This window comes from Lonchura striata, chromosome 23 (genome assembly GCF_050655825.1).
Source record: "Lonchura striata isolate lonStrDom1 chromosome 23, ASM5065582v1, whole genome shotgun sequence".
NCBI lineage: Eukaryota > Metazoa > Chordata > Aves > Passeriformes > Estrildidae > Lonchura > Lonchura striata.
In genome coordinates, this window is record NC_140725.1 from 460,843 (window position 1) to 488,593 (window position 27,751).

The 27,751-nt window shown below is 46.2% G+C and overlaps 1 protein-coding gene across 15 annotated transcripts in view; it reads right to left on the reverse strand.

The window, feature by feature from the left end:
* The window catches only part of PHACTR4 (phosphatase and actin regulator 4), a 56,515-nt gene that overhangs the window by 25,306 nt on the left and 3,458 nt on the right, over positions 1 to 27,751 (reverse strand). For 4 of the 15 annotated variants that reach the window (XM_085559444.1, XM_021534911.4, XM_021534913.4 and 1 more), the window contains exon 2: positions 12,699 to 12,745. In XM_085559444.1, the coding sequence (XP_085415570.1) occupies positions 12,699 to 12,714 (16 nt within the window). In that variant the 5' untranslated portion in view covers positions 12,715 to 12,745. Of the gene's footprint in view, positions 1 to 954; positions 1,011 to 1,103; positions 1,171 to 10,481; positions 10,581 to 12,415; positions 12,543 to 12,698; positions 12,752 to 12,847; positions 12,964 to 27,751 lie in introns of those variants that run through there. The other 11 variants (XM_085559437.1, XM_085559445.1, XM_085559440.1 and 8 more) reach the window with 8 other exon arrangements.

The window sequence follows — 27,751 nt, forward strand, 5'->3', positions numbered from 1 at the left end:
ATTTTCTTGTTTACTAGTGAGGGAATGCTGAGGAATGCCATCTTGACAAAATTAAAGATTCAGTCACATCTTGGCTAATTTGACTAACCCTAATTTGATCACTATGGTGATTCATGGCTTTGCCATATTGAGGCAAGGGAAACTCCAAAGCTGATGAACAACTTTTTGGAGCACCTTGAAGCAGCATTAAAAGAAAGTCTGGTCAGAAGCCAAAGGAAGCACATATATAGGATACATTCCAGCAAAGCATCAGGCATTAGCAAAGCATCAGTGTATTCCCAACAGGGGAGCATTAAGAGGCAGGATACCCATCTGCCACTTCCAGCTACATTATTAGGAACATATTAAGCAAAAACATTAAGAAAATAACATTAATTATTGCACTGTATAGAGAAGAAACAGGAATGGCATTTAGCTTAACTATTGGTTAACCCTCTTCTGCAGCAAAAACTCAAGATACTCAGAGAAAAATGTATAAACTGACATCACCTGAGGGCCCCCACTTCAAAACATGGGGATGAAGAAAATCAAAATATATTCCCTCCTTCCAAAGCACTGCCCAGCAGGAGTTTTTAGAGTTGGCCCAGCACAGCACACAGTGCTCTTCTGAAGAGAGTGGCTGCTGCACAGTCACATCCATCACAAACAGCCTTACAGGACAAAGCTAACTCAAGGCTTTACAGCTCATGCAGAGCATTATCCAACGTAAACAAGTCCTCCAGCAGAGTAAGTACATCTATGCCACTTACAAAACCAATGGGAGAAACTCTCTTTTGCACAACATTGCAAGCTAACTACAAAAGCTAACAGCAAAAATATCAGTAAATATTAAACCTCTAAATTCAGATTGAATTGCAATAAACCCTAAGAGGTAGGACTATATTTAACTCTAAGTTACTCTTCAGTGTATAGGTCAAGGTCCACAGGCTTATGATCCCAAATTTCTCTTCCTACCTCTAATCCTTCAAGATGTCACACTTCAGCTGCAAGCCTCTCTGTCCACACAGTAACTGAAAAGAAAGGCAGCAAGATTACTCTGTAAAAGTTGTTTCCTCTTTTAAACGTTTCACAAAAATCTCAGTAAATGGATTTGCTCTTCATACCCAAAGCTGAAACTGCAGCAAACACCTTTACTCTGCCAACCCAACGGGCTTGCAGCAGCCGCACCGCACCAATAATCGAAATTATCCTTCAACACCTCCAGCTCTCCAGTCTGAAGTTACATTTTTTCCAAATTACTGCACAAGCCAGGCAGTGCCAGGGCATCCTACCCACCCCTCACTCTCCTGGCTCTGCTTGGGGAAGCTTACAAAAGCGCCTTGGTCTAGTTTTTGGGGAACACCCAATTTTCTGCACCTGCTCTGCTTTAATTATTGACTAGGCTAGGAGTTCCTGATTAAAATGCAAGGCAAGTCTGGCACACAGCCTCAGCTTCTGATCATTGCCCGCAGATACAGCTGGAAGAGAAACCCAAATTCCCTGCACAATTCAGGAATTAAAAGAAAGGGTGGATCAGTTTCACTTGGGGCACTTAAATTCAGCAAGGAAAATACTTTTTGTACCCTTGCAACTGAAAACTCTCACAAAATTTGGAATTTTAAACCACAGCTTTATGTTCACACACAGAGAGAAGGTTTAAAAGCTTCCTTTCAATTGTACTATGTTTTTACAAGCCATTTCTGCCAGAGTAAACCTAACAGGTAATTACAGGTCTGACCTCCTTCTATTGCACAAATATGCCTTTGGAAACAATGTGGAGAAATATTTGCCCAATACAAGAAGACAACTCCAAGAGGAACCATTCCAGTTTATCAACTCTGTGATTCATGTTGATACAAGCTTTATTCTCTATTTAAGGAACAAGATAACGCTTAGGAAGTGCATCTGCCCAAATTACGTTTCACATATCTACCATGGGCCATCCTAAACAGTGGCACAGCCAGACCTCAGGTCACACCCAGACAAGAGCCATCAGCAAGACAGGGAGTGACCTTCAATTCCAAATATTGACCCTTGCTCAACCACCAAGGCATCTCTGAGCAGCAGCCAGGCTGAGGATGGAAACATGAGTAAAACACTGCTGCTACTGTGAATAAAGCAGTGCTGGGGTTGTGCTGTTAACATCCCCTTCTTCTCCTTTGGAACTGGGGAGATAACCACGGAGGCCCAAAGGAGCTGAAAACAAAATGAGAGCACTCCACCTGCCCCCTTAGCCTGAAATCCCAATCCCAGATGCTCCTATTTTCTGCCAGTACCAAGAGAACTTGGGAAAACAAGGTGGTGGCAGCCACAGGCACCAAGAGCCATCCAGGAAAAAGGCACAAAAATCAGACAGGGGGATTGTGTTCCAAGCCATAAAAACGTTGGGTCCCCCAAACCAAACACTGTTTATGCATCACACTGACTCACATGAGTGCAGGGACAATGCCATGGGAATTGTTTACAGTGTCAAGGTTGTTTCATATAATTAAAGGAAGTCAAGAGATGAGATAACACCAACAGTTCTGAAGGTACAGCTAATCCTAACCTTGTAGGAAGCTATTTCTCCCTGAGTTGCTCCTCTCTCTTGCAGGAACAACCCTTCACACAATCCCAGATTCTTCATTTCACCTCATTCCCTTCATCCTGTATCTGCAGAGCACCAGCAGCAGTGTGGTACACAAACGTTATGGTATATAACCACAAATATTAAAGTGCTTCTCTGTGCACTGTGGGTTTCAAATCAGGGATTTTTTTCTTGTGCTGAATTCCCATCTCAAAAAGCTTGTGGAAGGTGCTGACTCCTTTGCTGTGAGAATTATCCCCTGAGGTCCCTGGAATTACAGGCTAGTGCAATGCCATCAAATCTGTCACCTTATCAACAGCAGGGCTGGCTGGCCTCTGGGCACTTAAACTGGTCCAAAATCCCAGGTGGCCCCTTGGCTATACCAGCCCCCACATCCTCTGGGTGCCTTCTTGGAGACAGCCCAGACACTTTGTCATTAGCAACCCTGAAGCCTGTTTCTGCAGTAAATGAACTCCTTGGATCTTCCAAAGCAATTCTCACCTTCCTCAAGGGAACGGAAAATAATAAAAATAAAACCCCACCAAAAAGTCTGCAGTTCTTAACAAGATCAGGCCTTAAAAAAAAAAAAAATAGAATCAAAGCTTGGAAACAAAAAGCTAACTTATCCTTTAATAACATTTCTGTATTTATGGAGGTTTCTGGTTTGGCACAAAAACATCTGCTCATTTAGTGGGTGTTATAGGTATCACTTCTATACTCCAGTGATGCTGAGACCAAGAGGCCTGGTTTAGTGGCAAATAAGCAGAGAAAAACATTTTCCATTACTTTGAAACCCAAATTCTAGTTCTCGCTGGGTGTAGGGCTTCACCTCTCCACTGTATGTGGTCATCTCCAGTCACTCTGTTTTGTGCTGCTGCAACCACTGTTGGAGCTTGACCTGGCAGTGACAACACCAACACTGTTCCAGCTCATTCAAACCCTGCAGGGAAGTCAGGCCAGTACAGCCTGGAGGTCTGTGCCCAACATGAAAACAACCTGGCTGCAATGGCTAGTGACTGAACATGCTCTTCTGCCCTCCTTACAGGATCATTTTGGTTCCTGGGTTTTCTGGACAATGGTTACCTGTGCAATTTATCCCACTGCTTAAAACCAAGCTAAAGATAACCCCCTTTAAGCACACCACCCCACTGGCGTTTAGAACAATCACCACAGGCTATCATGGATGCAAAATGTGATTTTCGAGCCAGAACTAATTATTCTCTGCAAATATGATGGCCCAGAGTAGTCTCCATCATAGAATGACATCATCTCACTCAACGGCAGATCCTTGATGCCAGGAAGGTGTGACACAGGGAAGTCTACTTTTAAACTCGTCCTTGTTCTTCAGTTCTTTTCCTAAACATCTCTTTAGGGATGGGCTTAAGGGATCCTTGCTGTGGAGGAGTGAATGGCTTCAGGCGGCAAAAGGGTGTTAAAAAAATAACCCGGCACTGCTGCAGCACACTGCCCCAGACACCACCTCCCTCCTCTTAGCTCTAGGAAGCCTGATCAATACTTTATCCTGAAAAGGAACATAAGAAAAAGCCCTGAACAGGGCAAGGGTGCCAGACTGACGCACATAATCTCATTAGAGTCGCCCAGAGCACTCCGTTTGCTCAGTATCTGAGAGATAACAGGATTAACTTCATGTTCAACATAATTTCAGCCCAATAATTTCAGAATCACTCCTACAGCTGTAATGTCATTGATTCAGCAGGGGATTCCCACCACCCCCCCCACAAGTCCCAGCCTTGAAAGCCCCTTCATTAGCATCTTAAGTTAATTACTTGGAGAGACTTTCCTTTCCTCTCCCAAAGCAAAATGCAACTTAACCCCTGCAACCTACAATGCTTGGGCAGAACAAACTCCTGCTTTCCCTGCAGGAAGGGACCCCGTTTACTTCCCTAATCACCACTTCAGTTTCCAAGAGTTAATGCTAAGACCAAAGACCTGGAGGGGAGAAGGGCAAGTTTTTTCATCATTTGGGTTGATTTTAATCAAAAAACATGATGAAGGCTGGTTACAGTCCTCTCAAAGATCAAGGTTCAGCCCCAGATCCCTGCCTAACTCTGCCTTCCTGGGGAGAGGGGGTTGATCAGCCCTCTAAGAGCAGAGCTACAGCCAGCTGGGATCGCCATAGAGCCTCCAGGAGCGATTTTCCTTGCCAAGGCATGACTTGTTGCACACCTTGCCTTGGAAATTAGTCCCTTAGTGCAGTGGGGCTGGGGAAGCAAAGGGAAAGCACACAAAGCAAACAGTACACAGAGCTGCTTCCAACCCTACAGGGGAACAGAGCACAGGAGCTGGGATGTGTTTTTATAGGGGATTTTTTCATGGAGTGCAGAAAACTATGAAATGCTACCTTTCAAGTGCACTGGGAGGTACCAGTTAGGTCAGTGTTGTTACGCTGGCGCTGAGCCTAACGTGGTGCCAAATCAGACCCCACAGCACTGCCTATGAAAGCCACTGTCCACAGCCACTAGTTGGCTGCATCGCCATGGCTTATCTCTTCCACCCCCCCAAAAAAATGGGAGGGAGGGAAGGAGAAAAATTTCCTCCAGAAATGCAATTCACAAAATTCTAGAGTGGCTTGAGTTGAAAGGGACCTTCAAACTCATCTCGTTCCACTCCCCGTCACAGTCCACTAGACCAGGGTGCTCCAAGCCCTGTTAACCTGGCCTTGAACACTTGCAGGGATGGGGCAGCCACAGCTCCTCTGGACAACCTGTGCCAGGGCCTGGCCTCCCTTGCAGGGAGGGATTCCTTCCCAGCATCGCACCTAACGCTGCCCCTGGCACCAGGAAGCCGCTCCCTTTTCTCCAGCATCACCTCTCCCCAGTGTCCCCAGTGTGCCCAGTCCCGTGTCCCCTGTGTCTCCTGTCCCGTGTCCCCAGTCCCGTCCCGTGTCCCCCAGTGTCCCCTGTCCCCCCAGTCCCGTCCCATGTCCCCCTGTGTCCCCAGTCCCATCCCGTGTCCCCAGTCCCGTCCCATGTCCCCCTGTGTCCCCAGTCCCGTCCTGTGTCCCCTGTGTCCCCAGTCCCGTCCTGTGTCCCCAGTCCCATCCTGTGTCCCCAGTCCCATCCCGTGTCTCCCAGTGTCCCCTGTCCCCCCAGTCCCGTCCCATGTCCCCCTGTGTCCCCTGTCCCGTGCCGTGTCCCCCTGTGTCCCCAGTCGCATCCTGCATCCCCAGTCCCATCCCGTGTCCCCTGTGTCCCCAGTCCCATCCTGCATCCCCAGTCCCATCCTGCATCCCCAGTCCCATCCCGTGTCCCCTGTGTCCCCAGTCCCATCCCGTGTCCCCAGTCCCATCCCGTGTCCCCAGTCCCATCCCGTGTCCCCTGTGTCCCCAGTCCCATCCCGTGTCCCCTGTGTCCCCAGTCCCATCCCGTGTCCCCAGTCCCATCCCGTGTCCCCTGTGTCCCCAGTCCCATCCCGTGTCCCCAGTCCCATCCCGTGTCCCCTGTGTCCCCAGTCCCATCCTGCATCCCCAGTCCCATCCCGTGTCCCCAGTCCCATCCCGTGTCCCCCCGTTCTCACCCCGGCCCGCCTGGGGCCGGTCCCGCGCGCCCTCTGGCGGACACAGCGCAGCTCTGCGGCCCCGGCCCCGCCCCCCGGGCTTTTCCAACCTGAAGGCTTCTGTGATTCTGTGGTAACAGAACTCAGAACTCGGCACAGCTGAGTTACACCAATGTACAAAGCTCTACCTTACACAGCCTTAAGACTAGCTCTAATATGCACCAGAATCCATGGCAGAGCCTGCATCTGCAAAGCTCAGCTCAGAACCTGCACAGCCTGAGCACCCTCAGGCTGAACAGATCTGTACAAGGAATTTAGCGATTCCTATAAATATTATTCTTCATGTGCCAGGGAATACAAATTTATCATAACCCAGACAGTAAATACTTTTGAAATCTTAAAATCTCTGCTTCACAAAACGAGACAAACTCAGGCTGGGTTGAAGAGCCATGTTCTCCCTAAGCAAGTCATGGTTATCCACTCATTCCACACAGCTGGATGGGTCCAACCTGTAAAAAAGCCACCTCTTATCTCTGGTTTCTTGTTTCAGGATACAAAAGACACCTTCAGCAGTCAGAGCCAGGACTCCTTCCAAGACAAAGGAGAGCCAAGCAGACAAAGTGGTGATGTCAGCAGTGACAACATCCAAATGTTCACACTGGGACTGCACCTCAGGACCAGCCTGAGGGCCTGGGAGTAGCTTCGTCCAGCCAACAGCTCAGCTAACACTGGCAGCAACAGCTCACAAAGGCAGCAAGATAATGTTTTAAAAGGCCAGGTTTGCCACTCAACCTGGACACATTGCTCCTGTGTGAAGAAACAGTAATAACAAAAATCACATTTATACTAAACCTGCTCGTCCCTGGTTACAGGCAGGCTCCTCTTCTACTCCCAAACCCAATAAAATCATCTACTAAAATCCCTGGACAGAATTTACAGGCAATGTTCCAGGAGCAAGATGAATTTAAGTTCCAACAAGTTAAAAAAGAAAACTAGAAACTCTGGAAACCTACTGCCCTCCTCCATGCCCTACTTACTGAGCCATAGGAACTCCACACTCATTGTTTCATAGCAAATCATCCTGAATTGCCCAGAGGATTGATTGCATGTCTTACAAGGTCTTAACTCTTCACACAAGGAGTAAGATTGTCATGAAGCACTTCAGCAAAGACATTTCTCACTCAACATCAACCTTTGCCACTGCCTTGCTCCAACCAGCCTGGAGGCTGAAGCATCTCCATTCCCAGCACATCTACAGCTGAGCCAGGAAACCACAAAACCAGCAGAATTAACTTCTGCTTTCCCCCAGCCAGAGATATGGGTACAAACTACAAGATCACTTAGCACACCACCTTCAAAAGTCACTCAAAATGGGATGTCATGGAATTACGAGGTCTCTGGCAGGTCAGCAAATAATCTCTGTTACACATTTGGCTCATAGTTCAGGAGGGAAAGGCAGCAAGAGTTCAGACACCTCCTCAAGTTGTTCAAGGAGGAATTATTGGGTATTAATTTTCAGAAATGCCACGCTAACTAGATGGATGGCTGAGCTGAACCGCTTGCAAATACAGCAGGCAGAAAAACAGCACCAACATGCCATCGAGTGCCCCAAGCACCCTGACAGCACTCAGTACATTAATTACACTAAGAACTAGAACAAATTTAAGAACAAAAGGCTGCCAGGATAATGTCTCAAAGTATTTTGCTAAGCTGTCAAGTGCACTCGACTTATTTCCAGTAATGCTTTCAGACAGGTATGGAAATGCTCTGTGTTGCACCTTGTTTAAAAGACAAATGCTTTCCATTGAGATCAGTTCTGGCCTCTGGTAACCTGCCTAAGGGACAGTAAGAATTTGCCTTTCTACCTGCTTCCAAGTTAGTGCACGTCAACTGTAACAGATTTGATCTCAGGCATTTGGCCACTGGTTCTTCTGCTGTATCACACAGAACTGTTACTGCTGCACGCACAGCATGCCGCATCCCAGTGGAATCACAGCTTCTGTGTCTTCCTGGAAGAAAACCCCATTATTCTGTTCTGGAACAGACATTATGGAGATATTTCCATTGGCTGCTTAGCAGCGACTGTTCTTCTCCAGCAGGCCTGACTTGGTGACAGCAAAGCTCCCAAGCCTGCAATGCCCTGACTGCACATCAAACCCAGCACACGCTGCTGGCACTGACTGCCAGCTCCACCAGTCCAGCTTAAACCTAGACCTTAGAGCCCCTTCCAGAGCCTAAAGGGACTCCAGGAGAGCTGGACAGGCACTGGGGACAAGAGTCTGGAGTGGCAGGACAAGGGGAATGGCTTCCCACTGCCAGAAGGCAGGGACAGATGGGATATTTGGAAGCAACTCTTCACTGAGAGGGGTGGAGAGCCCTGGCACAGGTTGTTCAGAGAAGCTGTGGCTGCCTCATCCCTGCAAGTGTCCAAGGCCAGGCTGGACAGGCCATGAAGAAACCTGGTCTAGTGGAAGGTGTGTGCCCATGGCCCTCCCAACCCAAACTATTCAGTGATTCCATAATGGCCTTCCCATAATGGTTTAGAGTCTCTGAGCATCTGAAGCTATAGCTCTGATTTTTGGGGATAAAGATGGGAATCAGGCAGCCAGCCATGCATCCTGATGGGAAAAAGCAGCAGAGCTGGTGGGATAAGAACCAAGTATTCATGTTTTCAGCTCTTTCCTCTACTCAGACTATATCTGGAGTCCAAGTCTCCAGAAACAGCAGATTCATATCACACTGGTTTCTGTCTGAGGCATGTAACTCAGGCATCAGCTTAGATGCTAAAACAAATCACTTCTTTGTTTGCACAAAGGTGAAGGACTTGAAGAGTATTTCCTATTTTTAGGAGGAAAAAAATGGGAAAAAAGTAGCACAGCAGGAGATAAAGAGGATGAAAGTCAAAGAGGATGAAAGTCAGCATGGAATAAAGCAGTAGCTGCAGAAGATTCTTAAAGCATCCATAAACTTAGTATTTGAGGAGCTTTCTTAAAAATCAGCTTTGGCTAACAACCTGTGTGTGCAAAGGCTACTTCATTAATTTCCTCAAATGTTTCACAGGTGTCCCACAGAGATTTAGACCTTTTAGGGACTTAAAAGTTCCTATCTGAATACCTGCAGAAGAAGTGTGTAAGCATAGGCAGAAGCTGTCAACAGAGTGTGCAGTACAGGAGCTCAAAGTATCCAACAGCAAAAACCTTCCACAAAAAGGCATTCCATGCTCCCTCTGAACCTGTTCATTAATGATTGCTCATTACTGGGCAAGTGAACTGCAGGTCTGCTTCCACCTTAGGTTGATCCAACATGGCAGCAGAGCTTTCAAGGAACCATGCGCAATAAGGGGAGACTTCCCCTGCCAAGCACAAAGCTTCTACTTCAATATGCTGCCTTTTAGATCTCTGAGACATACAGACAGATGAAATACTAGACAGAACACAATCTTTTGACAAAGAAAAAGCTCCAAACCTAGCTCAGATCATGGTAAGGTGAGTGAGTGGTCTTTGGGAGGGAGCCTGGGTAGTGACAGGCAGTAGATGAACAGTAAAAACAGGCTCCAAAAATAGTGTGATTCTTGACCTGCAGCACAGGAAGGATCTGAAGAAGGGAAAGGTATTCCAGAGACATTTCCCTTCAACAGATCACTTGTGTAGGTGGAACCTTGAGGAAGCTTGGACTGGCAGCATGTGTATATTTAGATTTCATTTGTTCCCCCCCTTAATCTCCATCCTCCCACCGGCAGCACTGGCCTCTCCAGGGCAGCACTGTCCCTCCAGCAGGACCAGCAGAGCTGGCGCTGCTGCAGCACCTGCACCACCTCTCATCTCCTCACAGAACTCTGCAGGCTCCCCACTTCAGAACCTCTGCCAAATCCGTGTCACTGTAACCTCGGCAGTCTGTACATTCCTGAATCAAATGCCAGTGGCACAGGAAAAGCCTACACGGAAGGAATTCAGTTTTAAGTCCAGCATTAGTGACAAACAAAGGCATGTGAGGCTGCCCTGGCTACAACACACCCCTCCAAATTTGCTGCAGAGAACTGATGTAAAATCATAGAATCCCAGAATGGTTTGGGTTGGAAGGGACCTCAAAGTTCATCCAATTCCACCCTATGCCATGGGCAGGGACACCTTCCACTACACCAGATTGCTCCAAGCCCCATCCAAACTTGCCTGAAATACTTCCAGTGATGGGGCAGCCACAGCTTTTCTGAGAAATCCATTTCAGTCCCTCACCACCCTCACAGGGAAGCATTTCTTCCTAATATCCAATCCAAACCCATCCTCCTTCAGTTTAAGGCCACATGTGGCAGCTTAACCTACCGTCACTCACGGCCACGTCCCAAAGTTTGCCAGAAGTTTCTGTGTATTCTTCTCTATACTTAATTCAAGGCAAGACTGTGAGCAAATTTTAAGCTGCGTACCTGTTCTAGAATACCATGTATGGACAGCTCTGAAACTTCACTGCAGCTGCCTGGAGACCTGGCTTCCACTCGTCCTCAGGGATGAGCATGAATTAAAATCTGAAGACAACAGCAAATTTCATTTCTAATTAGCCAGGGCAGTCAGCCAAGGAAGGCTCCCCCACCCACCCATGGCTGGTGAAGGCTGGCAGCTCAAAAGGATTTACGCTTCCCTGTGCATTCCCAATGGCCATTCCAAGCGCACCAGTTCAAACAAGCACCAGCCATGCAGCATTGTGAGTGCAGTTAATATCCAACCAGGGAAGGACAGCAATGCATACAAAGCACCAGGCTTGCAGGGAACAAAGGGCACTGACTTGGACTTCAGCTCAGCTCCATCTTGCCTCACCTCTGGGATCAACCCAGTAGTTCTGAGCTTAGCACTCGGAGAATGAATATCCATAAATCAAAGGAATTTCAAGGAAATTAAAATAAAAGATCCATCTATTTATTCTGTCTTTAATAGAGGGCTCTTGGCTTCCAGCACTAAGGAGGTAAATCTTTGTGACCAGCCATCAGGAGTGTCTGTGCATGCAAAGATCCAGCACGGATCCTCCATCTTAAACTGGCACCGCTCAAGTTGTCCAGAGGAAAAGGTGAAGTAACTTAAGTAAAGTTGGCAAAACGCAAACAAAATGCTTTTCACATCGCAGGCCACCAGCACTCATCAAAACTCAGCACTCCCAAAACTTCAAAAGGCTCCAGCTCTGTGTCTCGCTGATCTAGCCAAAGAATGGGGTTCAACTGCACGTGAAAAGGGACACAAAAGCTTTGTGATGTGAACAGAGGTGGCTGGTGGCAGTCCCAGCACAGGCTGAGTCCTGATGAATGAGGAGAGCTCACTGACCACAGAATGGCTGGGGATGAGAGGGACCTTGAATATCTTGTTTCACCCCCTGCTGTGGCACTAGACCAGGCTGCTCAGAGCCTCATCCAACCTGGCCTTGATGTTGCTCAACACCATCCCAGTAACTGAAGTTACAGAGACTGAAAACGGCCCTGCTCTGCCATGCTCTGCCCCAGGGCTGACAAGGAGCTGCCACCTCCACAGGCACTGCTCCAGCCTCGCTGCCTGTGCCACACTCACTTCACCCTCCACCTCCTCCACAAGTCATCTTTTGGAATGAGTTTGCCACGAGCAAATCATAAGGGAAAGCAATCACCACAGATTAAATGTGCACCTTACAGCTTAACAAAGAAAGGGCACAGCAGCTCTTGCCACCAGGACTTGCAGATGATCTAACCAGGCCACTGGGCTCCAACACACCAGCTCTGTATGAAGCCAAAAACTGGCTTTCATCTGCCTCACCAAGCATACTGCCCTGCTGACAAGTACAATAATTCCCAAAGTTTTCAGGATGGCATCACCTGGCTGCATAGAATAACCCAGAAATATTATTTACGAGTTAGAATCATCAACTGCAGTATCACAGTCCAGAAGACTTGAGGCCAATACACTATGTGGATACTGGTTTCTCATGGTGCAAGCAAGAGTTTTCATGCAAATCTCAGAGCAATGGCAGGGAAAAAATTGGCATTTAACTTCTTTCTTGTAGCCATTTTAGGCAAACAGATGGAAGAGCTCTTCAAGGCAATCTCTATGCAAAAAAATCTGTGAGTTTCAGTTACAACCATATCCTTGCATCAGTTAAACCTACCAGCAATGAATTTGATTGCTTCAGGGCAAGCATTACACACTGCCTAAGGCAAGAGATTTAAATTTTATTTAAAAAAAATTTTTAAATCCTCTATCTTATGCAACACAGAGCAGCCTAAAGGAATAAATACAGAACAGGAACAACCAGAAGCTGATCTTTCTTTATGCCTCACCATGTGCCTTGTTCAAATCAGCTCATTCCTTCTAGCCTCTTCCTTATTAAGAAAGGGGATGTTACCTGTTTTCAAGAACTTGGGATAGCCAAGAAACCAGTATTCCAGGTTTCACAGATGGGAGATTCCAAAGAAGATCTTCCATATTTACAGAGCTTCAGTCAGATCTGGTCCACACCACAGTACAAATGCAGCTGATGCATCTGCCAAACTATATTATTTTCTAATCACCTTCTACACTGCAAATGAAGACACCAAACTTAAAATAATCAGGTTCTTTATGATGCTTAACCAGGAAGGCCAGGTCAGGTCCATAATCTGTGGTAAGATATCCGAGTCTGTACTCACCGGCGTTCTCTTCCATTCCTCTTGTACTCTAGTGTCCAAAGAAATTCCTACAAAAACAGGAAACAAAGTCAACACACAAATTAAAATTCCAAGTGTGAACAAAGCTCAGATTTAGTTTTATTTCTCTAGCAGGTCTACACAAAACCTACTCAGCCTACACAAAACCAGCGTGGAGGGAACCTAGAGCAGAAATCCTGCCCCAGCGTGGAAGAGTGACATTGTCATCCCTCTTTGAAGGCATCAGAAGCTTCTAATCACACACATGCTATGATGGAAAGAAAAGAGAAACAAAATTAGGTGACATAATTACAAAGCTGCAATATTTGTTCCCAGGGAAAACATCTGCCTCTTCAGGAAGGGATGTGCCTGCTGTAAAAGGGAACAGCCTACTGCTTATCTAGCAAAGGCAGCACAGCACATGCACAGGAAGTATTTCAGATGTCACACAGCATCAATGCACATACTGAGGAGGCAGGGGAGATTAAAAAAAAAAGGAACCAAGATTTTAGTAGAAAAGACAGGGTTTTTTTTCTGGAGAAAGTTCTGAAATGAGATGCCTGGGGAAATAAGTTTGGGGAAATCATGATGTGTCTTGATTTTGACAGATTCTGTAGCACAGTAAAAACAGGCTCAACATTTTAGAAAAAGGGAGGTTCTGTCTTCAAAATCTTGCAGTCCAAACTTAGACAACCACAACTGGACATGTCAGCGGGAACAGCATGGGGTGACTGGGGAAGAACTACAAAATAAGGTTGTTCCAGCACCAAGGAGTCAAAGCCAGCCTTTATCCACAGCCCACTTCAGCCCAACCTCTTCCTCATGAAGCCCAAGCCAACTCATCACCTTTGGTCCCAGCAGCAAAGCATAGTTTGGTGGCTTTAGTTTAACATCATATGAGCTTGTCATCTTCATGTGACAACGTGCTGACTGCGCAGCACGTGCTCAGCTTGTTCAAGAGCACTGGAGCATCCCAGGGCTGCAGTGTCAGAGGAGGCAACCACACCACACCATCCATGGAAGCTCTGCCAGTGGGGCTTTCCAGCTTTGCTTTGCTCAGCTGTGTGTGGGAAAATGCTTCCTTGGATCAGACAACTATGCTCCAGGCTACTTCCCTCTGATGCAGCTCAAATTCCAGCGCAGTGATGTTCTTGGAATGGAAGGGGGAAACACCTCAACAGAGCAATTAAACCCTCAAAACATAATTGGGGATCACAGCTTTAAACAGCTTAGAAGAAAGACCAAATATCTGTACAAGTTTCTGGGCAGCAAATGAGTGGATCAAGAACATCAGAAGGTTTTGATTTCAGAGGCAGACAGCCACAAGTGCTCAGGAAACACCTTCAATCCCTACAGTATAATCCATTAGCACTGTTAAAATACAGCTTTCACACACATTTGGATGCATGGTTTGGTGCATTCACATGCTGCATGTAGGACACAATTTGCAAGAACTGGAATGAATGAACTACAGAATCATTTAGGCTGGAAAAGCCCTCTAAGATAAAGATTGAGTCCAACCATTAACCCAGCACTGCCAAGACAACCACTAACCCTCGTCCTCCAGTGCCACACCCACATGTTTTTGATCGCTTCCAGGAATGGTGACTCCAACACTGCTCTGAGCAGCCTGTGCCACAGCTTGACAAAGTTTGGTGAAGAAATTTTCCAATATCCAACTTAAAACTCCCTGACACAACTTCAGGCTGTTTTCTCTTATCCTGTCCCTTACTCCCTAGGTGCAGAGCCTGACCATCATCTGGTCCAATCTCCTGCCAGGGAATGCTCCCCCACTGAAGACGGAAGATCCACCACCATGCCTGCCTGCCCCTTCAAGCACACCCTTCTGGGAAGAAAAGCAGAAGGGAAACAAACTGCCACCTCAAGGCCTACTTGAACCTCAGCACAAATGACAGCAGCGTTCCCACTGCTCCCAGGGAGCTGGGTTTAATTTGCCTTTCAAGGGCATTGCTGCACAGGCTTTTCTGAGCTCTGCACTACAAGGGGCACATTTGTGCCTGGAATACTAATCCTGGCAGCCGTCACTGCTGGACACTCACTGCACACCGGAGACATCTGTCACTGCCTGATGGCACAGCTGGAAGCACCTCAGTCTGTGCTGGGAGGATCTTTCTGAGCAGAACACTAAATCCACAATATCTGGTTATTAACAGTACAAGCATAAAAAGCACATTGGGGGAAAAAAATTGATGCCAGGGTAGCAGAAGGAGCAAAGTCCACGCTCCTGCAGTACTGCCACAGGCTGCCAAAGCAGGAGCACACAGCTCCGCCTGCACTAAGGAACAGGTACTTCTCACCAAAGAAATGGATTAAGCAGTAGAGATCCTGCTGCCAGCGTTAACTACAAGTGGCTAATTGGAAAGCTGTATTCTGGTATAATATTTGAGATAACCCACTCCACAGAACAGAAATTTGCTTTTATCCCCTACTGTCACAGGTTCCCCAGATACCTACTTCTGAGAAAACATGGCTTTTTCATTTCCTCTAGCATGACATGCCACAGCTCCTCTGAATAGTCAAGTCCTCTGAGTGCCCTACATGCCCTGGGCCTGACAGCTGTATGAAATTCCTGTTTCCAAGAGCCCTGTTGCTGGCACAGCTTAGCAACTTTCAGCGCTCAGGACTCGCCCCTCTGGTACTCTTAGCCACCCCAGCAGCAGAACCACGGCCTTTGTCTGCCTCCAGACTTCAAACACTTTACAGCTTTTTCCCCAGCTCTTTGTATCACTCTAGGAATATATTTCTGTTCCATTGACCTGGCTCTGAACTCCTGCAGTAAAGCGATGGCTTCTTTCCAGCTAGGCAGCTAATTCACACAAAATAGAAAAGGACTGTTTCACAGCAATGCTGGAGTGTTTTGTACCCTATTTCTTCAGTCATAACGCACTCCCTGCTGCACAGGGAATTTTGTCTTTCCCAGCTCTGCCCATGTGCTCACATTGTCCCCCAGCAACACAAACCAGCCCAATTCCAGACTTTGGCCCTCCTCCCATGCCCTCCTACTCCTTCCATGCACCAGCCCCGATCCAGTGGCTCTGGGAACAGTCAAAGCTGACCCTGATGCACACCAAGCATGTCCAGAGGAGTGGTCTGGGAATGACAGGACCTTGGCAGCCCCAGCTCAAACCACCACGAGGCTGCACACCAAGGTGCTGCTGTTTGTTCCAGCCTCGGGCAGTCCGCATCCATGAGCTTCATTGAATACCCCTTTACAGCTTCCCCCTTTCCTCACAGTCTCATTTTCAGTAATCCTTACCCAGACCTCTAGAATATTAACCATTCCTTCAGAATGAAGCTCATTAGCTGGACCCTTCTGTCCTCATTGCTCATCTCCAGTAACATGAACAGCTTCCTTCAAAAGACTACAACTTGCTTCCAAAAGTCCAGCTAAAACCTAAGCCAATGTTGGTCGTTTTTCCCAACTAAACTAGAAAACTGACAACTCTTCCAAGCAGAAGTGGCACATTACTTCTCCACAGTGGCTGCCAACAGGCTTGCCTGAGGCATGGAAACACAGTTTCCATGCTGGCTCAGCTCTAAATCACCATTCCAGAGAGGGACACGACAGCAGCTGGGCAGCTACTACAGGGCTTTTACTGTAATGAGACACAAAACCCAAGGTTGTCCTGGAAAAAAATGCATGTGGGGGAGAGAAAGGATGCTCTTATAACTGTTTGGAACTATATCCACCAGCTGGAGGGAAAGGGAAGGGTTAACACACACCCATAGCTTGAGGAACATGGTCCTGCATTAATACAGACCATGACCCATGAAATTAAACAAGCTCACCTGACAACTCCCAGGTGATTATTAATTTTGACCTAATATGGTGGTAGTAACAGCCAAAAAACAAATATTAGATTATTGTTCATTCTGCCACTTTAGCCCTCTGCTTTACACTACTTTAAAATCTACATTTCTGCAGCAGCACCCAGAGGCTCCCACTGGGGCAGGTGATGAGAGCCCAGCAAAGGGCTGATGCTGCCCACGGCCGCTCACCATCATAACAAGAAAAAGTCAACACCAGGAATAAGGCCAGCATGGAGATGGAAGCCAGGCACAGAGCAGCCCGAGTTCTCACTCAGAGAACATCCCGAGTCTTCCTCCCTGATTTGACAAACTCCACTCAAATGGTTGATCCAAGCCATCAGGACTTTCCCCTGCTGCAAATGTTTCTCAAGGGCCAGACTTACGACCCCTCCCCACCTAGCCCGTGGATCTGGCTGCCTGTTCCTTTTTATAAATGCAATTTCAAAAATAAATCAATATTTTATTCTCTCACCAATAATTACTCCTTCCAGGAAGACAGATGAGCGGATTTTTGCAAAGCTGAGATAACTCCACCTAATGCCATGGGTCTGTTGGCCATGAAGCTCCATCAGGTCCTCAGGGGGAGGGCTAAAGAAACTCATTTTATCTGCCAGCAGTGAGATTAAGAGCGTGGTAAACAATATTAAAATTCTGTTCTACAAAGCAGAATACCTCAACAGCACCAAAGTATTCTCCCAAAGGACAGATTACAGCACAGGTGCACAACTGGAGTTTAAGTATTACAAAGGAAATTCTTAAAAAACCTGAATAGATCAACCATGCCAAATGCCCTAGTAAGATTACAAGACAAGGTGTACAGGTATAATTAACCTCTAGCTGAATAGAGTGGTACAAAGGGGAAGAGATGCACAAGCCCCTTTTCCAGTCAGTGGATGCCAAAAAGCTCATATATTTTTATGACTCCATCTAAAAACAAACCAGATCCACCCAGAAGTCTTGGTTTGCTCATGTCCTTTGCTTATATGGTTTGAACATCATTTGCTGGTTTCTGCAAATTGCTGGAACTACAAATGCTGGTTTTAAAATCCTCTGAGCAGTCTCGGCTGACCCAGTTTGTTCTGCACTCATCACACACTGAGCAGTGGAGAGGTCAGTTGGAGGGAAATCAGAATATTCCTCCTCAGTAAAACCGCACAGATTAAACCCAGTTGTTCTGCAGCCTAATGTGGCAACATGCCAAAAAGGGGTGCACCACTAATTAACAGCCCAGCAGTTTCCCTCTCTTTCCAAGGATCCCAACACTACAAACATTTTTGCACTTGTTGGGAAGTAATGGCTTTGAGCAGGAGCACAGCAGCTGGTTAACACAAGGAATGAGTTTTGTGGAAGAAGTGGAAAAATCAGACATTAGCATAAGAACTCCATGTGCAGTTTAAATAGAAAATTGGAATAACCAGGATTGAAAACCTCAATACAGTTCATATTACAGTCAAAGAAACCAGTGGCTTTTTGTCACAGATATAACATTTGATAAGTGGCTCCCTATGCAAACTGCAAATGTTTTCCAGCAGCTCAGTAGCTGCCTGTGGGTGGCATAGTAATATAAGGTTACCAGACAGGAACTGGAACAGGAAGGGAGCTGCATCCTCCGGGGCTGCGCCATGGGGAAGGCGAGTGGCTTTCTCCAACACCTGGGCAAAAGTAAACCTTAAAAGTACTCACGGACACGCTGTGCAGAACACTGGAGTGGGACTCCAAACCCCGCATCAATACTGCTCTAGCAAAGAATCTCTGAGGCTGGAAAAGATCCCCAGGATCATTGAGTCCAACCTGTGACCAATCACCACCTTGTCAACCAGAGCAGAGTGCCACATCCATTGCTCCTTGAGCACCTCCAGGGATAGTGAGCGCTGGACACTGGACAAGGCCCTTTGATTATACATGCCTCCACAGTAGTACATGGACACTTTATTCATCTCACAAACCAAACACAGCAAGTTCTTCCATACTTCTATTTGAAACAGACCATAAAAAGTCTGAAAAAGCCACTCTAGTCTCTCCCAGGTGTTTCAGTTCGCTGAAGGAGCCAAACCTGGGACAAAATCCTGATATTCACCAAACCCAGAACAGAAAGCCAGCAGCCTATAGGAAAATATAGCATATATGAACACAGCATAGCTTCTGCACCAGCCCATAGTTACAAATGCTATTTCTATTTAGCTCTCAGTATGGGAGACACTTCTAATTCGCCTCCAGACCTGCTTACAGCTGATCCACCACTCAGGAGGTGCAAATACATGCAGAGAAAAAACTGCAGTATGAATAGAGCAAACCAGTTCCCCTCTTCACTGTCCTTGAAGTTGCTAAAGCCACTGGAACTGGCACATTTCCCTCGTGTCTTGCTGCACAACTGATTTCAGAACAATAGGGCTTGTCAGAAATTGAAATTCCTTTGTGGTCTGCAAATGCCCGCTCATGCAACAGCTCATTCTTGTACCACACCTCACAGGGAATGTAAAATCATGTGGCTGCCCTATCCCTGGAAGTGTCCACAGCCAGGTTGGATAGGGCTTGGAGCAACCTGGGGTAGTGAAAGGTGTGCCTGCCCATGGCAGGGGGTGGAACTTGATGAGTTTTAAGGTCCCTTCCAATCCAAACTATCCTAGGATTCTATAGTTTATACCTGATGAATGCTAAGCAAACATGAGGTCAGTCCTCTGCTTGTGCCTGTCTGCCACAAAGGATCCAAATGAGCTTGTTTGGATATATCCAAGCAAACCTCTCCTCCTGGACCCACGGGGAGGGAGCAGCTGAGGACTGTGGGTTGCACGTATTAGCTGAGCTATAATAATCGGTGTTAGTTCTGTAACACACCCCCAAAAGGCACAAAATAACAGGGTTACTTATTTACTCTGGCTTCTGGGGTAAAATTCAAACCACCTCTGCCTTCATTTTGTGGTTTCCATTTTCATCAAACTTTGAATAAAAACTTAGCAGCTGAGTACTCGTTCAGTGCTGTGGTCATGCCCCTGTAATTATGACTCGATAGACAATTTCATTTGTAACCACCATTTCCTCCCCAGAAGGAGGACACTTTTAGTCTCAGCCACTGCAGGGCCCGTTTGAAAAGTGTTTCTTTTCACCTCCATTTAAAAAGTGAGAGCAATGAGCTTTACCACCATCAAAGCACTAAAATGAATTTGTTAGAAAGCTCATATGAACTCCCCAAAATCCTGGAGCAGCAGAGCTGAATTTGCAATCCTGCCATAAGGGTCTTTCCCAAAGCACCCTGAATGCCCAACTGCTTCCTGGGATAAACAGCCCACAGGGTTTGTGCAGTCAGATTTAAACACCATGCCTTCCCTGCTGCACGTTCCAGCACATAAACCAGGCATCTCTAATCAAATTCCACAAAGGCAATGTAACGTCCCCACTTGAAAAAATATGAAATACAGGAAACCTATGCTATGTAGGTGTCATTGTCAACTTAGAGAGTCAACGCTTTTTAACTGGGAACAGCTCACCTATTTGAAATTAAAGCTCTTTCTGAATTGACACTGGAATTACATCACTGAATCTATAGGAGCATTACATTTCACCTTTTGAAGCAGATTTTGCCAAGCAGTTCAGGTAGTTTGAAATTCAGTTGTAGCCTTATTTTTTTCTTTCACAGACTCACTAGCATAATTTCTAATTATTTCTAATTAAGATATCAAATTTCCTTGAAGAAGCCCTCCTCAGGCAATTATTTTCTTGCAAAGCTCCAGCTTTAATAAAAAGGTGCCCAGGCTTTAACTAGGACAGCAGAGAAATTAATTCCCACTACTGATCTCACAAAGTCTCTATAAAGTAAGTGTAGGCAGTGAGGCCTCCAATTGTGAAAATAAGCTCATAAAGCTTCTGAATGAGAACATTTTCTTAAAAAGAAAAAACTCTTTTGTAGTTCTCATGGTTGTGCACAAAGTTGATGAAACAGCAGCACTGATTGCCTGGGGATGGTGCTTAGTGCAGCCATCTCACCTACTGGGCCACAGGCTGATTTTAATCTCAGGTGGAAGTTGTGCCTTTCCTAGTGCTCTTACAACTGCCTTCAGTCAGGGACAAAATAGTGGAATGGTTTGGGTTGGAAGGGCCTTTAAAGATCATCTAATTCCAACCTTCCTGCCATAGGCAGAGACATCTTCCACTAGACTATGCTGCTCAGCGCATGGTCACTCATCTTTTAGATTTTGGGCTGATATACTCCTCCAAATAATCCTTAATTAATCTTAAATGGGATAATATTAAAGACAGTAATCTCCTGGAACTCTCCCAAGAACAGGAATGTTTCAGTTCTCTCATCACCACTCTAACTTTCCATTAGAAATGACATTTTCCAGCCAACACATTTAGCTGCATTAAGAGCTCAACAAAATTACCTTCCACAGTAACAAAGGTTGAAAAAACACCCAACTGAAGGACAAAGACAGATCTCTCCTCATGCCCTGCAGGTATGGAGGGCAACCAGGCCCTCCTGGGCCAGGAGGGCAACCAGGAAAAAATGCTCTTCTCCAACTGTGCAAATTAAATGAAGGGAATCATTGTAACACCAAGGAGCAGAGAGGACTTTAAAATTAGAGAAAACATCAACGTCTCAAACATTCTGGAGGCACAGGAGCTGAGGAAACGCTGTGGGATGGGCTGTATTAACAGAAAGGCTGCTGGATGTGGATCTGCATAGCTGGCACAAGGAGCCCCTGGTTCACAAGCAGAAGATCCTCCACAAGACTTGCCTTAGGAGCACTCCAGGTACATCCAGTAGCTCCCAGCCCTTCCTTGTACAGGAGCCAGAGATCTCATGGAGCAGCTGACCCCAGCCAAAACCAGCCTGGTGCAGAAGCAGCTGGCTTGAATGCAGTCCAGTTCCTCAATTTGTTTGTCACATGGGCCACAACCAGTTGTTGGAGAATAAGGGAAGGAGTGAATACACAGGACCTGCTCAGCGACAGCACTTTTGGAAGTTTACACAGCTGCAGCAGCACACAGGGCTGCTCTGTTGGTCCTCACAGCCAAAGGCTAGAACTGGGCTTGGGACACATCAACTCCGGCTTCCCAGCACCAAACAGGCTTGAAAAATCTGCAGTGAATCACAGATCCTGCCCACTCCTCTATCCCTTTTCCCACTGCAAACACCACAGGGAAGGTGCCACCCTTCTCTCCCCGTGCTGTTTGAGCCAGGTTGATCACCAGGCCAAGAGTACCTATCCTGCATAATCTCAGAGCATCTGTGACAAACCAAGATTGTTCACGCATATCTACAAGATTATTTGAGTTCTCTGCTACAAAACTATTCTTAAACTCCTCCAGTGCACCTAGAAGCAAAAACCTAAAGTACCAACTGATTCCAGAGCACCAGGATTTGTCAGCCCTAGGTTTTGAAATAAGCAGGACCTCGCTGATCATAACTCAAGGGCAGGCACTACCCAGGAATTCCAGTTTAACCAGTTCCACGCTTTCTACCCTTCATTCCTCCCACTTTCTTGGAACAACGGGTGCAACAAAACCCTGCCCCAATCTATACTGGAATAAACAATTCATTGCGATGAAAAGCCACCTGCTTCCCCCACACAGTTAAAAGCATTTCCAAATTCCAGCTCTCTGTCAGCCAGCACAGATGGACACACCAGGCACACAGACACCCACTTTGCTTCCAGCACAGCCTTTGTCCTGCTGAGACACAAAGCCCAATGGCAGAGGCTGCCTCCATCAGAGCTGTTTTGTTAAGGGATCACGACATAAACCAGCAATCCTCCAGCCACAAAAACAGTTTAGACTCACTCCTAGCACACTTAAATTGCAATCTGCTAAAACACACAGGCACTCTGGCTTTTGGAGAACACATCCCTCCACTGGCAGATCACATCCCAAGATCTGACTAATGCATCACCTGCCCCACATGTCCCCAGATAATTAAATTTAACATGTAACAGCTCAGTCATCACCAGAGATTTTCACTTTCTTGCACACCCTACTTCTGTCCAGGGTGATTCTGCAGGAAGTAAATAACCCCTTTCCAAAGGAAGTGATAGCCCCAAGAGCAGGCAATAAAACACTAAAATGGAGCCTGAATTCTGCCTTGCTCACTCCTGCTGGACCTGCCTGCAATCCTTTAAGTGTGGTGGCATTTAGGGTAGCCTGGGATTGGCTGCTCTAGGCAAATGGAGGGCTGGCCACCAGAGACTGCTGAACACTCACTCAGATACTGCTGCCTTTGCCAAGACAAAATCAGCATAAGAGGCTGTTCCTGCAGTGCATCCCGAGCTCCAAAAGCACCAGACACCGACATCTCCTTCCCTGCTCCTGTGCTTGTGGCTCCTGTGCTGTGCAGCAAGTCTGGCCATCTGCAGAACACTTCCCTTGGACACTGGCTACCCACAGGACAGACTCCTGCTGTGGTTAATCACTGTCCCTGCAGACCTAAGGCAGAGCTGGTCTTGTCCCTGCAGGAGCTGTGGGCTGGCACAGCCCTTCTGTCCACACTGCACTGTCCTGGTGCCACTCTCCCCCTCTTGGCACCCCAGGCACAAGGGGAAGAGTTTCTGAGCACAGTGATCATGTTGCCCAAGACCAATTCTCCCAGTCCCCTCAAGTGTACAGGGATCCCTATCCACAAGGTTAATTTATCCTATCAGAACAGCTCAGGAACTGCTTCTGTCATCTTTTGCCTTTCAACTTAGCTTTATTCGAAGACAAATAAAATCCAAATCTAATCCAAAACCAGACACATCACTGGAATGAATCACACAGTGTTATTAATTCTCCCACCCATCAAAACAGAAATGTCTCACCTTGCAAAGCAATTGTAGTGGCTGCCCAGGCTCACAGAAATCTGTCCCATCTGTTAAAAATCTGGGTGCACTAAATGAGACTATTTAACAAGCACTCCGCTGAAAGGCAGCAAACATTTCACCCCACAATGGCTAATTCAAACCTAGACAGTGTTTACAAGTAGCTGAGCTAGGTTCCTATCAGCCAGCACAAACACAGCCTCCCAAGAAAGAATTCCTTTTGAAGACTGAACTTTTAGGGACACTCAATTCCAGGATCAAGCCTGCAACCGTGAGAAAGCTTCACAAAATCAAGCTTGGAAGATCTCACACTCCAAACAGCTACAATCAAAAGCAGAGTACAGTGTTCCTGCCTTCAACACTAGCAGAAATGGCAAATAAACAGGACCTCCACTTCACCTGCACACAGTCAGCCTAATAGGCAAAGCCTCTCTGATTTCCAGCTCCAAGGGACACCCACAATAAAGCAGGAGCTATTCACTATGAAGGAAGAGACAGGAATAGCACCCCCAGAGCTGAGCAGTGCTGCATCCACCACCCCAGTTCCCTGTGCATTGCACTCCCAAATGCCTTAGTGCTGCATTTGGAACAGAAGGTTAACCCCATACATTCACAAGGGTAAAAGTCAGCCTGCTGCTGATCCCCATGCACAGGAAGTTAAACACAGCAATTTTCAGGCAACATCTCCGACAGCCTCTTGGCAAAGGACAGATTCTCCTCCTGTTTAATGGAGATACATTCCCAAGAGATTCCTATTTCAACTGAATTAGCTGTCACAAGCAAGTGACATGCCACACCAGAACCGTAATTTTTGACAAGGAACCTTTATTTGCTTTTAAAGTGCTCACGCTCAAAAGAAGGTAAGGATGAAGAGGGTATGATCAAAGCAGGCAAACATTAAGTTGTCACACTTCCCCAAAAGCAACCTTAGCACCAGCTCCAAATGAGGTTTTGTTGAAGCCAAACTTAGCAGCAGCACTGTCAGCCATCCTAAAGAACTCTCATCCCACTGAGGGGCCCAACAGCTAGTGCCCTTCTCCAGGATCAACATTCTGCTCCAAGTACAAGAACACAACATATTTTATAGGACACCAGAGCAAGGCGACATGTGGCTTTAAATCCACACAAAACCACTACCCACTACATCATCTTGAGGATGCAAATCAAACCCCTTGACGCTGGCATTAAGAATGAAAACTGCTTGCTGCACCAAAGTCACCTTGGAAATACTGAAGAATTAAAGAATTTGAGCTTTCAGTACAACAGGACCAAACCAGTCCTATTGTGAGCCAACAGGTAATATCAAACCCTGAGGGATGTGTTTGCAGAGAACGTACGAAGACTGAAGTCTACAATCACAGGTTCAATTATCCTAAATGATAATCAAAAGGTAGTAAGATAAACATTCACATCAGCATAAGGAATCCTACTCTGCATTTACTTAGCAGTGCAGCCACACACAACAGGACAAAGCAATGCTCACAACATAATATTAAAAATAGTAATACCATTACAATGAAAAAGCTGTTTCAGTACACATTACATGCACCAGAAACACAGAATAGCCTTCAGTTTTATCCCCTAAGAAATTACTCTGCTCAGCAAGAACACAGGAATGAATTGGCCACGACATTAATGCGAACCCACGATGGACTAAGAACAAACTCCACCTACTTGTTAAAAATTTCACTGCTATAGAAACTATGATTAAATACACAGAGCCATGAATCAGCCACCTGAAACGAAGGCACGCCTTGGCAGGCACAGCAGCACCCAGCACACTGACATTTCAATCACCACCAGCCCCCCAGAACTGTGACATTATGCAGAAATACAGCTTTATCCAGACATTTCAGCTCCCACAAACATTTCATCTTTCTTACCTTTCGGGCTGGTTGTTTTAGGGGCTCTCTTGGTTTTGGCAGTGCTTAAAGCTGCACATGCCCTTTACTGTAACAGCAAACAGGCTCCAAACCCATTTTTCCACAACTGGATAAAGCACCTAAAAGCAAAGCCCTGATGCCTCTGGACCAGCTGTGTCCCTGCCCTGCAATTCCAATCAAGCCCACAGAAAAGCGGGAGGAAGATGGCAGGGCTTACCAGCAGTTCCTCAGTCTAGTCTCTGAACAAAGTGGATTTAAAAGAGGTTTAATTTTCCCAGAAGCTAATGCTCTCAAATCTAAATAAATCCTTCAAAAGAAGAGATTATCCATAAATTTACTAGTTAGAAATGTTAATGTATCCAGTGCTTATGCAAGGACTGCTGCTCTCCATGCAAGGGTATCACCTATACAATTCCATATTAAAGGAGAAACGGATTTCTGATCGTTTCTCCCCCATGTCCCTTTACATGCTGAAATGTAGCACAGCAGCTTTATAAATCCCACTTCCCAAGAGCAGCAGGAATTTACTGCAGAAACAAGGCAAACTTTTTTTTAAGTTTAGTTCACTGAAAAAGCTCTCAAAAATTCCCCCTTGCAAAAGAACTTAATACAAAAAGCAAGGTCCACAGACAGGAAAGCCCAGTGTGAAACTTGAATAAGCATTTAAATAAAAACATCGCAGAGTTAAAACTTCAAATTACACATTCACAAAATACAGGACAAGGTGAAAATCAAGAAACAATTCTTTGAACACAGCTGACGCTGGACTTACCCAACATACCCAAACACTTCCTCCTGTTATTCATATTATATTTACTAAAGGGCCCACCTACACACCGTATGACACAGAGCAGGATGGGACTAGACCAGTAGAACCTGGCTGCTAATTATGGCCCTTAAGGCTGAGATGAATTAATTTTGTCCCTCTAGCTATAAACAGGAGGATGACATCCACACTAACCACAGGTCATTTTGGAGAAGATAGACAGAAGGATGAAACAAGGAAAAAGTGACTTGCCTGACATCAAACTCCACAACAGCAACATAGCTGGGAGCTAAGTCAGGCCTCCTGTTCACCTGAGCATCCTTATTTTCCCTGGACTCACACTTGGTAAGTACAGAGAACACAATCATTAAAATACAGATTGAAGGCTTCATTTGGAGGCTAGAAGCAGATGTGGAATAATACTGGTTAGTGTAATCACTAGTGTCACATTGATTTTGGGGCTCCAGCAGCCTCCCAGCAATCCTTCATCCCACTTTCCCAGCCTGCACCCTCATGGAGGTTTTTGCAGGTGACCAGACTGCGGCACATTCCGGACACCTCACACAGCCAGCTTAATAAATTCAACCTGGAAATTCCTCCCTTCCTTTCCTCCTGCACAGTGAGAATGGCCCATTCCCCTGACCTACAGCAGCGAGTTCAGCTGGTGACAGACATCCCAGATTTGGTTTTGAGTAGGACAGAAGGATTAGTCAAGAACACAACCTTCAAAGGCATGTGACTGGAGCCAAAGTCCCCTGAAAACTGGCACAGTGACATGCTTTGTTCAAAGCTCAAATACTCCGAAGACAACAACCTTTGGATTTATCCCCCATCCATAAACACCTCTGGAAGCTTCACCTCCATGAGCACAGCCTGAGACACCGCTTGTGATCCCAACCTCAAGGCCACATCCAGCAATAATCTCTTTTTTTGCTAAGTCACCCTCTGCAACAGTGTTTACACAGCAAGAGGTCTGAGCATGGCCCACCACAAACACTACAGACACCAAACAAGTCAGTGCCTCCCAAACTTTGATCCAAGTTTACAAATCAAGGCTTTTATGTATGATTAGGGTCAATTTTTTCTTGACTGCACCCTTAAAAGCTAAGGGAGAGAAAAGTACATTAAGAGAGGTTCACCCTTCCCATAGACAAATGTGAGGTGATGAAGGAAGCCCACATGGAGCAGCCTACAGTATAAATCAATGGTGGGGATTAATCTTGATGTATTTTAAACAAACGAGTCTGTGACAACACAGCTGTAATTAAGGGGTTAACTTTTGGGGCTTGGTTAACTAAAGGAAAACCTTTAGGTACTGGCAGCCAAGAGATTCCTGTTTTTAGCAGCAGCCTTCTGGAGCTGACAAAATGTTCAAACCTCTACCAGCAGAAAACTTTACCCAAGTCCAATGATCTTTCCTAAATGTGTTTCAAAAGGCACCGACTGCACAGAAGTGCCAGGCTTGCACAAATCGACCTCATCAGTATGCACCTTGTTTTGCCCCATGACACTCAGCAGCTGTGGTTAATTAGTCCTTGATAATGAATTGCCCATCACGACTGCACGAAGCTGGTAGGTGAGCGATTCCTAACTGCACTTTGGAATCAGTATGCAAAAAGCACAAACACTAAAGAATAAAGTTAACAATCTGTTTACCCCTTCCCTCACCCCTCCAAAGCTGCTACCAGCCAAAGGCTCAGGGAAAAGAAATAATCTATTTCCAGGGTTCAGCAGAGAGAAACCATTTGGACTGCTCTCAATTTTCATATCTTTGCCACCAGTGCTTTG